Consider the following 12841-nt stretch of genomic DNA (forward strand, 5'->3'; position numbering starts at 1 on the left):
GGTGTTAGAGAAGCAGTTAACCCTACAGTGGGGTCTAAGGAGGCTTTATAGACTGACAGTTGGGCTGAGACTCCAGATGGAATATTAAAAAGGCACTCCAGAGGCAGGGAGTGATAAATAGCACGTACAAAGGTCTAGAGAGATAAAAGAATGTGCTGTGTTCAGAGAAGAGCGAGTGCTTGAGAGTGTAGTTAGTAGAAAAAGGTGGAAAGTGGAAGAAGATGAGGTAGGAAAAATAGTTTGGAATCATTTAGGCTGATTTGGTTTCCCACTCCTACCAATCTCTAAGGTGAGGGAAGAGGAGTGATTCCGATTGGCTGATTGTATACTGGCTCTAGGCTCCCATTCCACTGATAGGACTGTTCACCCTCTTTCCATTACATAGCCATTCTTCCGGATTTTCCGTCAAGCAGACATAGAAAGTAAGCATTTAAATATTTAGTGAATGAATAAACTCTATCTATACTTGAAGCTCAAGTTCTTTTTTTTTTTTTTTTTTTTTTTTAATGAACCTGTCCCTATTAGGAGCCCTGGCAGTGCAGCCACCTGCTAACCAAAAGGTCGGCAGTTCAAACCCACCAGCCTCTCTGAGGGAGAAAGATGTGGCAGTCTGCTTCCATAAAGATTACAGCCTTGGAAACCCTATGGAGCAGTTCTACTCTGTCCTATAGGGTCTCTATGAGTCGGAATCAACTCGATGGCAACAGGTTTTCCATAATTACTCTGGGATTAAACCATCTCCCTCTCTTCTGAGCTCCTCCGATACCACAGCACATATAACCTACACGGTGCTGTGCTATTATTTTCTGTCTCATGGGTTGTTCTTCTCTACAACTGACTTGTAATATCCATATGGGAAAGAAACCAAGTTTGTGGCTTCTGGATCCTGCTCAGAATAGTTATTTGCATCATAAGCATTCATCAAATATTTGTTGATTGATTGGAAAATGGAATACTTTTGACTGTCTATAAAATATTTAATTATGCAGAAGATACTGTCAATAAGATGGTTCACTATTGTTTAGAAGTGGGATGTGACAATTACAATTAATCTCTGATACAGAAAATAGCTAAAGTACTGGTCATGGTCCACTTAGGTGTGGTCAAGCAGAAAGAGAAAAGGCGTTAGGGTCAGTGATTCCTAGCTAAGGGACTCACTAGCTGGGTATCTCAGGCAAATTACATAATAACATTATTGAGCATCTGTTTCTTGATCTGCAAAATTATAACACCATTCACTTCATAGGATTATCCCATGAATTAGATGAGTGAAAGCATACAAAGTGCCTAGAACACGACATTGTAGGTGCTCAATAAACACTTTTCCATTCCATCCTTCTCTCTTCTCACTGACTAGTGTAACAAAATACCAGGGCAACAAAAAATAGAGTACTTTGGAATGTACTATAAGGCAATCTGATTATTATAAACAGTTCTCTACCCTGCTCTTCCAAAGGGAATCTCTTCTTCCAAAGAGAACACGCTTTTAAGGAACAGTACATTTTCACTTCTTAGAATTTTACTGGGTTGTTTTTTTTTGTTTTGTTTTGTTTTGATAACCATGCATTCAATGATGAACATCTATAATTTCTTTGTAATTTATTACACATTTACTCTAAAAGTTTTCTTGATCAGCAGCATATCTATCTCTACTCTCTCATTCCTAATACTTTCCAGGAATATCTAGCTCCATGTCAGATGGGAGCAGACAGAGGAGGGAGGCATCTCAAAAGAGTGAAAATATGCTGTATACGCTGAGGAAGTTCCTGGGTTTTTTGGGAGGAGAGAGTGTAAAGATCGCAGATTGTTCAATTTAGGATTAAAACAAATATATCAATGTAGTGCTTTTCTTTAAGGTTGTTTTGTTTTGCTTCTGGCAAATCCTTGATTATTCCTCACACCAGCCCCTGCAGCCCAGCTCCTTCCCGTCTCTCTCTCCTCTCTGAGTCTCTGCTTTCTGGCTTATCCTCTGCCTCTCAAGCCACCGTAGGGGCTGACCCTGCCAGCCTGCCTCCTGTAAGCACCTTCCCCTTTTATTGTCAATATTTTTCTGCTATGCTTCTTTCACTTTATATAAGAGAAAAGAGGGAAGTACCTGAGCATGTTACTCATTAATAGATAACAAGAGGAGCCCCAGGAGTGGAACCAGAATATCTTCTGATGTGGTGCTGTGTCCATAAACTACATATAGGGAAAGGGTGGGTGCTAACTAGTAGGTCTGCCTGGTTAATCCTTCCACTGTACCCCAGCCCACAACACCCTCATGCTGACAGCATAGAAATTAAATGCCACCAAACCCAAACAAATACAGTCACAAGTACAAATATTCCTACTTAATCCCCAAAAGGCTATAAAATATAATAACATTTTGGGAACTAGCTTAGTTTCAACAATTTATGTCCTATATTGAGATGTCCTAGTTACTCCTCAGCAGTTGTCATGCTATTTGTGGCATACTAGGTCAGACAGTCACATGTGAAAAACGAGGGTAGCTAAAAAGTAACTCTGTGTTTCTCTCTGCCAGTAGAGCCCAGTAAGGCTTTCATATTATTGTATTTTTCTGGTAGGCCTGAAGCCAAAAAAGGCTACTAACTGAATCTTTACATTCTCACAATGAGAAGCAAATGGTCAGTGACAGTCACAATTCAACAATCACTGGAAAAAGCCAACAAACAGATATAAAGGGAGGCAATTTATATCAACCAATACACATTTTTAAATGTCCTTTTATTGTTTACTAGTGAACACCATCTTAACCTAAATTTCCTAATCAACAATATTTTTTACTTAATAAAAAAAATTTCTTAAAAGTCTGCCAAGCTAAAGTCATATGTGACCTAGACTAGATAAAAAAAAAAGTCCAAGATCCTTGACTTTCGTCTTATTTTTCTGTTAATACCAGACAAAGCAGCATGCCTGTTTCCTGCTAAAGCATAGCTCTATTCTCATTAAGTCTCTAAAAATAATTTATTGCTTTAAAAGTAAGGATGAGAATGTGGTTAGCAATTTACTGATGAGTACAGATTGCAAGATAAACTAATACCATATGGAGATCCAGAAGAGTAGGATGGAACAACATAACCCAACCAAGTATGCAGTAATAGGACTATGCCTATTGTTACATAATTTGGATTCTGCTATTAAAATTATAAAATGTCACAAATATAGTTCTAGAAAAATACCATTAACAACGATATTATGTCCATGTTTTAGGAGGTGAGAAAACTGAAATGCAAAACTAGTAAAAGAATTGAACATTAAAAAAAAAAATTTAGAAGTTTCCCTAAGAAATGAGTCTGAAACCAAGTCTTGTGTTTCAGAGTTAATTCACTAACAATGCAGCTGCCAGTAAAATCATAAATTCCACATTACATCTGTCTCTGTAAATGTGCTCCATTTTTTTAGGAGAAAAAAAAAGTTTTCTAAATCACCACTGAACACTTGAAGTATATCAAGTATTTTAGTTTAATACATAAAAAACAGCAGGAACCCAGTATGGAGAAAAAAAACCAAAAACCAAAACCTGTATGCAAAGTCACTGGCTTGCCTTTTTAGGCAAAGCAGTATCTAGATTTATTATTAGTGAGGTTCAAAGGTTAAAACTGAGAAAATGCTGGACACTTGGAAGGAGGGGCCAGCTCAGCCGGGGCCACATGATTGCCGCTAATCGGAAAATGTTAAAAAGGGAAGAGGGAAGGACAGCGTATCTGCCTACTCCTCCTTCTTTATTGCAACATTTGACTTTTTACTTTAAGGGAAAAAAAAAAAAAGGCTAGGATTTGTATAACTCTCAAAAGAGGCCTAATATAAATAAATCACCCCCAGGCTGATTAAGCACAGCTAACACCTCAGCGTCAAGGCTTCCTCGCAAAATAAAAAAAAAAAGGCTGAATTTTAAAATAAAACCATATTTCTATAGCAAATTTTAATGAAGACAGCCTAATCCTCAGACTTATTAAATTTTTTTCTGCCATTACATTTATAAAATTAAAACACTATTATAATGCATGTCATTTTATTTACTTGTCTAAATGTTTATTTACATTAAAAGAATGCATCTTTTTTTAAACTATTCTGTGTTGCCTTTTTTACAGAGTATTTTCAGAACTGACAATCTTCTAGAAAGTAAAATCAGTGTTAATTTAATATTTCAAATTACTGATCAGTTAATTACTAGAAAGTGGCTTCTTTAAAATCTTTTAAATTGTTTTATTAGGAAAGTCCTGAAATTAATTTCTTTACAAAGTACACTTTGTCTCCACTAATACTGTATTAGACTCCTTAAAGTGTATTCTTCCTTAGATATACAATTTTTACATTTAAATCAGAATGATGAACAAAATTTTTCATGATTAATGCTAATACTTTATTGACATGAGATAGGAACTCATAGCTAGATTTAAAGTTGAATTTATGACACCATTTTGATTGTGCACATTAGCTGCAATTACCTGCACCACTCATTCTGAGCCACTAGATGGTGTAAAAAAATAAATTAAAATGGTAAAATTTCATTCCATTACCAGGAAATCTAAATAACTCTAAGAAAGATTAAACATATTTCTAGGTACATAACAACTCTCACAATTTCTATACCAATTGTACTTTAAAAAAAATCTACCAGCATTTAATAACAGCTCTACCTTGACCTTAAAACAAGTCCTTTTGAGCAATTTATTGCTGTCTTCTACTAAGAGCTTTGAGTTCTGAATTTATAATGGTATCAAGCATTCAAAATTACAGCCATCATTCATATATTAACCAAATTTATGGTATTAGCTTATAGCCTGTATTTGCCAAAATTTTGATGAAACTGGAAAGCCAAGCCAATAAATGATTATTAGAGAGTCTCCAGAGATTCCTATCTCAACTTGCCCAAAGCAAGGCAGGGAAGTTAAGAGTCTTATAACCCAACCCCCAAACAACCTGAAAATCAACAGCCAAAATGCCCATCAGTGGCCCAGACTTGTCCAGTTCCCATCGAGGGAGAGCTATGATGTGTTCTCAAGTGTCCTTTCTTTTCACTTTCACCAAGATGTATCTGTTTGATGCCCTATTCTTCTAGGTCCACAGCTGGTTAACTGCGGGTATTTGATAACTTCATCCAATAGTAATAACGTGCTAACAATGTCCTGTCTCTTCTAGAAAACAAAAATGAGCCCCAGCTAAAATACACATTTCTAGAAGGTCTCTTATGAACTGATGCTGATGGTGGAACTTCATGGCTTGTGAAAGGCTGACACAAGAAGTACTTTTGGTCAGGTCTGTCTCAAATCATAGCATTTAGAAAGTTCAGATGGTAGTATATGCTTTCCATGAACCTGACCACCACTAACCTTAGGTCTATGATCAAACTTCTCAAATAAAACTATAATCTCCACAAAACAGGTTTGGGAGAACAGGAATTACCTCCCTGGAATCCTAGAAGTATGATACCCATCTATGATTATATATTTAATTTCATGTTAACAAAGAATTACTTTCTGAGCAATGGTTGATGGTAGAAATGAGACATGCATATGGGATTGTTGCTGATTCACAGCCTATCCTGGCAGTTGACTGGTACTACAACAAGGTTTTCAGTGGCAAAGAAAACCTGATTCGTAAAGAAGGTTTTAAGAACAGATAGATCCACATGGGCTTTGCAAGTCCCATATCTGAAAAAGGAGTATAAATGACTATATGCCATTTATCCCTATACTCTGAAATTCCAAGTGAAAGCTAATCGACCTTTTAATTTCATACACAATCACAGCTAAACCGATGAAAGAAAATGTGAGCTAAGTAAATTTGAGGAAATACTTTCATGATTCCAAGAATGTTTCTTGATAAGAACTGAAACGAATCAGTTTGATTTCTCTATTAAGTACTTAACTCAAAAAGCTGTTGCTTTCACTCAAGACAATTACATGCTCAATAGTAGGCTTAATCTAATAGTTGTAATGTGGCTATCTATAGCTTCCAAGAATTGAATGTGTCTTTCAAAAAAAATTATACTAATGAGCAGAGAACCGAGAGAGGTAAGTGACAAGACTTAGCTTTGCACCTCCAGTCACAATTATCACAGTTAGCTATGTTTACTTACTGAATATCTTTTCCTCAAGAATCTAAACGTGCTTATATCTTATTCCTTTTGGATTCCTGGTACCTAGAGTGGTCCCTGGCATATTGTAGGTACGTCATGATGTTTCAAATTAATAAATCAAGTCAAGAAGAAAAGAGGAAGACAGATACGAGCAGAATAAGGGAAACAGAAGGAAAAGAACTGGTCTAGGAGTCAAGATGCTTGTTTCAAGTACTGCTTTGGCACTTTCTGGGTCCAAGTTCCCTTATCCATAAAGCAGAGGATAGATAACCATTGCTAAGACCCTTAACTCTAACCTTCTATAATTCTCTGTTACGATTTTATGCACCAGTCATCCAGTGTTAAAATTCAATAAATGACTTTGTTTACAAATTCTTTTCTGTATCTAACAAGTCATTGTCTCTCTGAAAAGTCCAAAATATTTCTCTGATCAAGAAACCACATTAAACTCCTACACTTACAATTCATATAACATTTCCCTTCTTATACTTAATTAAAATTTTTTTTACATATATCTTTCATTTCTAAAATAGTCTCATAAAGTAGAGAGAGGGAGATTGGTTTTTTATCCCTATGTTACGGTAATGGTCATTTCACATAAGAAACTTGATTCTTACATCTAAGGACAGAAAGATTTCGAATAGTCCAGTATCTTAAGAGGCAGAGACAACAACTTTTTAATATATAAAGATGAGTGCAAAGCAAATTACTTTTCCAATTTGTTTATAAATATAGCATGTTAAGCTTTTAAAAAATTACCTAAACCTGTCTGAATAGAAAAGCATTGCTTTTAAATTGTCGGAACACTCGCTTTATTTACATAAAGATGAAAAACTCGTTCTATAAACACAGTGTTTCCAGTAGTGAATGGCAGACAAAATCAGAATAAGCACACAGAAGAATAAAAAGGAAGAGGAAAGAAAAACATAATAAATAACCTAATAGCTTACAATGTTAACTTTCACAGAAGTATATTGTTTCTGGAGAAGGCAGTCGGTGGACGTGAGCCAAGGGCTGAAGTGATAGGTAAACACTGTTAAGTTGGATTCTGTTATCTGATGGTGTCTGAAATTTGATTATATTTCACTTGACAAAATAATTAATTATTGTGAACTCCCAATTGTTAACAAGGACCTAGGAGAATTCCAATGGGCATCTTTCCCCCAATGCTGGAAATCCAAATGCATAAAAACCTAGCTTTTTATTTATCCCTTTATAGTTGTCATTTGGGGATATCTGCTTACCTTGCTAAGAATGTAAATCACGTCACCACGTTTAAATGTCAACTCATCAGAAAGAGCCCCTGTGCAGTCCCACAAACCCTGGTAAAAATTAGCATAATCAGTGCTTTTATCTCCTAGGAAGAAGAAAGAGAAAGCAGGAGTTAGAGCCTTCATGTCATCGGTCCTTGTTTTAAAATGAACCAATTAGAAACCAAAGAACCACTCCAAACCATGGAAATAGGCTAAAATATTCTGTCCGGACTCAAAGAACATTTTATTATGCCCACACAAAAATCCTACTTTTTACTATTGTCTAATCAATACCATTTTCAAAAAGATCTGTTTTTTTCTCTCTCCCTTTCTTCTTTTCATCTAAAACCTGTAACTGCAAGGTATTCTCAACAAACCAGTATCTAGAAGTTGCCTCCCACTTATTTTATGTCACAAACCTAAACCCATTTACAACATGCTTTGAAGAAGGTAAGTCAGCCACACTGCATAATAACAAGCAATATTCAAGAGATGTAATGAACACACTGTGAAATAAGCATCTCACAGAATTTGGGACACTTCATAAAAATAATAATAATAATAAAGGAGCTAAGGTACTAGTGTAAATCCAAACTAGGAAACAAAATGGAAAAACAAAATTTCTAAAACGAAAAGCTGGCTTAAAAAAAAAAAGGATAAAGCCGAAATAATATAAAGGACAACTCCAGCTCTTTTCTTCGGGGACTTTTGTACTCAAAGCCTCTCGACGTTATTTCTACAATATTTTAGAAACTTTGAAATTACCAATGCTGAAGCTGCATTTTTCAACTTATTTTCGTGAGCCCCAGTTTAGGAAATTAGGCTCTGAATAAACATGGAACATACACTGGAGTTATCAGCTCATCCTTCTAACAGCATAAGCACAATGGATGTGATGTGCTCAACCTGCCACACAGACCATTAACTGATTGATTATTTAGTGCTCTCTGCTCTGTAATACCACAATAAACCGGGTAATAAATGCTTTGTCACTTATACAATGTGGGTCTCCTGAAACGCAGCACAGAGTTAAATACACTGGATGCTTTTGTTACACTGAGCACTGTTTCCTGTTTTTAATTTCATGATAATTGAGTTTTGATGAGTTAACGCAAAAAGAATGCAAGTGATAGCGATAAGATGTCCGTGTACTCGCTAACCAGGCAGAACATACATGTGCTGACAACTTCCATCATTGGAATGTCATCTTTGAATTCTGAGGGGATAACTGTGGAGACACATGCCGGATCAGGGCTGTCATCTTGGTTGTTATACGGCTCTCAAACAGCAGGGTCCTTGGCAATTCCAACACAACTCTCCATATGAGTGTGGCATTAGGGTGTTCGTTTTATTATACGTAGTTTGCAATTTATACAAAGTGTTAAGTTTATTACAAATGTTTAAAATTCTCTTTAATAGCTAAGATATTTTTAAAAGCCAAAAAAAGAGAATCTGAATAATATGAAGTTTGAATATTTAGGAAGTAGGATGCTACTTCCCCATTCTACTCTAAAAAAATATGCAAGGACTAGAATACACAATTTAGCAAAACCCTCTATTAATTTCTTTTCCTCTTGTTTTTCTAAGAGCCAAAAAAAGGGAAAGAGGGAGGGAGGGGGAATTAGGTGGAAAAAGGAAAAGAGGGAGGAAGAGACCGAGAGACAGACACCTTACTGACTTCTCCACACTAGCATTTGAGTAGCCATCACTGATACCAGCAGGGATGTATACAAGCCTGGGAACCCAACCAAGAACTAACAATGCTTGTGGCCACCCTTCGTTACATTTCCCCCCATCAAAAGCATATATTAAGTAAATTCCATAAATGGACACTAGAGGGCACTCCGACTGGCCAGATCACTCTAAACATTGTCAATTTTTTAAAAAATTACTTAATAATAAAGTGACTGATTTCTTTTAAAAACCACTTATTTAGACAAATAGAGATTTAGAAGTTGAAACATTCTCGTCAGACTAAATCAACTGCTAAATGGGTCAAATGTTGCACCCCATGCAGTCTATCAGTGTCAATTTAAAAGTCAAGGAATTAGAGCAAAGAGAGGATGACATCATTTCGCATGCAAGGCCCTCCCCAAGGGTAACTGGCCGGGAGGTAAAAGATCTAAACAGCTGGTTTCCCCAGTCAAAGGTCCTATGTGTTCCCCATGCTGCTCAGCCTTAGGCTTGGTCCAAAAAGGTTGAAGAAACACAACTTGGGCTAAAAAGTAGCGTAAAGATTTTGGCTTAGCTATGGCATCCCAAGGGTTTCCCCAGCTGCCGGGGCTGCACTTTCCTTTTCAGATTCTCTCACAGTAGTTTTTCTCTCAATAAATTTTCAAAAGAGAGGAGAGAGGGAGAGAGCAGAAAGAAGGAAAAAGAAAAGTCTATGGTGATTTCTAACGCATAATCCTTATCACTTTGGGGTCTCTCCTCCCCTTGATGCGCTTTGTGAAACTCCCATTAACACTAATGGGAGTTACAGGAGCACATGAGAGGAAGGGAGACCCCCACCGTGTGCAAGATGCATCTCTCCCTAGATGTGCATCATGAGCATTTCATTAAATCTCACTGCTGTAAAGAGGCAGCAGAGCTCACGATTTGGCAGTGCTGGGAAAAAGATGCATTTTCAACTTTGCTCTCTATAATCTTGATGATGATGTTACCCAAAGACCAACCTCATTTCCACGTCCCACATGTGAGCTCTATTAAAGAATAATAAGTAGTTTATTTCACATGGCTACATGTATACACAATTTACTATTCGACCTATTTCAGCATGCAATGCTAGTTATAAAGTAGAAGAATCACAACCAGGGAGAAAACCTGACAGTAGGTGTTTATTAGCTGTAGTCTCCTCAGGAAAGCAATGTTTAAATTCTTGATATGAAATCTGGACATGAAAATTAGGAATTATCCTGTTCCTTAGTGAGCAGCAAGCTCCTCTGATTTACTTTTTTTTTCTTTTTTTTAAGTGTGGCTAAACATATACAAAGAATTAATAAAGTAAGCATAGCCTCAAAAGCATAGTCGGGTCACAAAAGTAAACATTGGTCATAAAAAATGATCCATTTGAGATTATGTATTAAAACAAAGTAAATATGGAATGGAGCACAATGTCATAAACCACAAACAAACATACATTCTAAAATACAAATTAAGCCTGTTCAGTTGTCTTTACTGCATTAACCTTCCTATTCTATCCATATTCCGATCTATTTTTTTCAAAATTACAAAAATCACCGTATGTTTCTTATTCTAAGAGGCGTGAATGATCAAAAAAAAAAAAAAAAAGGAAGGAAGGAAGAAAGGGAGGGAGGGAAGGAGGAAGGATTGTAAATTAGCCAGCCAGTGAAGGATTTAAACAATGCCCTTGCTCCTGCTTTTAAAAACTTACAAAAACAGATCACTGAACATGCAGAAGTGCTATGAAAGTATAAACTAAATGTGTAAACGTTGCAAAAATGAAGAGATTTTTACAATATGATGACAATGGATGAAACATATGATAAAATAATGGAGAATCTCTCCCTGTTACAAGTTTTAAATACTATTTTAGGAAGGTAAGCATAGTCTACAACGTTCCAAAAAGTCAAATAGAATCTTTATATATATATACGCAAGGCACGTAGGCTTAAACATCAATGAAATGAATGAACTTGCAATGAACATAAGATTAACTTTAATTCTGTTTTTGTTAAAGTATTTTACATCAGAGCAGTCTGCTTTTTTTTTTTTAGTAAAATTAGTCAATGTGAAAAATACATAACATTCTTGAGTAAGGTTAGAAGTTCACGTCATGTGATGCTCAGCAAGGTTGTAATACCCTTGCCAACTCACTGCCCTACATGGCAAACAAACTTCTAGTGTTACATTTTTGACAGCCTGAGGAAGATCAAAGGTCACTGCTATGCAAAAGCATTAAAACTGTTGCTTGAAAAGAATTTCATGTCACTAAAGATAAGAACTATTGCAGTGTAGTGCTTTACAGCTAGTCCATGAAAAACTAGTTCTACTTATTGCATTCTTTCAAGGAGAAACTGATTTTCTCCCCTACCCTCAAAGGCAAAAATCTGGGAGATGGTTACTTTAAAAGGGTTTCTGAAAAATACAATTGCTTGAAGCCAAAATATTTGTAACCGTGGAATGAATATCTACTACGTGTCTACCTCTACACCTGAACTGAAATTAAAAAAAAAAAAGAACAACTATATGCTCTTGGCAAAAGCTTTATAATACATAACGCAAAACATATATACTTAAGTTACTATTGAACATAGTCCTCAAGGTTTCAGAAAGGCCTATGTTTTATAGCTGCATTTTATAGGACTGGAGTGCTAACATTAATGACTTTGTCCTTGCTTCCTTTCTAAGAAAAGCAAACCAAAACCCTTTACAGCAACCTGCTCCCGCTTTCCTGCCCAGGTCCGGAAATCAGCCCTCTGTTTCCTTTCCACATGTCACAGTAGGAAGGACTCTGGAAAGCTACTTCCTGAACACACGCTTCTTGTCCACCCTGCCTCTGACAGCTTGAAAGAGTGATGTATGGATATATGAGAGAGGGGAAGGTGACCCCGACTACAATCCCTTACAGGACACAGGGATGATATGGCAGACCTTGCCCCAGCTGACATGTGGCTATGAAGAGGTGTAAAGTACTGATAAGAAGGCAGTCCTTTTCTTCCATGTAAAATAATTGCTGGTTTATCAAAACTAACCTCACGCTTGCACTACAGATATGGTTTATCTCCTGCTATTTGGAAATAACAACCAGCAAGAAAAGTTGCCCATATCGTGTGATTTCATATAGCGCGTGCAGTTATTTTTCCAGTCTCACTCATAATTAGTACTTGGGGCCATGTGCCAAGTGGAAATGGATAAGGGGAATATCCTTCCTAGACTTCTAGGCCACCAGTGTCCTTTTCCAATTTTTAAGCTGCTGTCACTGGACTCTGGCATTTCTTACCCAATTCATTTGCTTTCTCTGTTAATCATATGCAATGAAGATATGCATGGCCAACATTTAAACAGGCTGCAGATCAATTAGCGGTCTTAAGTTTATCTGATTTTTATCAAAGAAGACAGAGCTGTGGGTCGATTGTCAGAGCCTGTGTCAAGTTGACCTTTTCAGAGATGTCTACATTGCCAGTCCCCTGGGCAACTTGTTGTCCCCTGTTAGTCTCTGAATGGCAGAAGTCTGTTCTGCTCAAGCACAAAGTATACACAGATGTCTATATTACATTCTTATAGGTTTGACAGCAACTGCATGTTGTATCTATAAACTGTCCTTCAGCAGTGACACTTCCTCAATGATGATAAGCTAATTTATGCAACTAAATCTCCTTTGTGCAGAAATGAAAGCTAATTGAGTCATTACGAAGTAATTCAGGAAGGAATACCTTGTATAAATTGGCTTACTTTATAAATCCTTCTCAAGTGGTTTTCATGCATCCTAAATGGGACTAAGCAGCTTATCAGCCATAGGATATCCAGACTGAACAAGCCA

General features: G+C 36.6%; 1 protein-coding gene across 1 annotated transcript in view; it reads right to left on the reverse strand.

Annotated features, from left to right (window-relative positions):
• SKAP2 (src kinase associated phosphoprotein 2) overlaps positions 1 to 12841 on the reverse strand; it is a 181840-nt gene that overhangs the window by 7571 nt on the left and 161428 nt on the right. The window contains exon 11 of the mRNA XM_004377474.2: positions 7330 to 7442. Within this exon, the coding sequence (XP_004377531.1) occupies positions 7330 to 7442 (113 nt within the window). The remainder of the gene's footprint in view (positions 1 to 7329; positions 7443 to 12841) is intronic.

Source organism: Trichechus manatus, unplaced genomic scaffold, assembly GCF_000243295.1.
Source record: "Trichechus manatus latirostris isolate Lorelei unplaced genomic scaffold, TriManLat1.0 scaffold00050, whole genome shotgun sequence".
Lineage (NCBI taxonomy): Eukaryota > Metazoa > Chordata > Mammalia > Sirenia > Trichechidae > Trichechus > Trichechus manatus.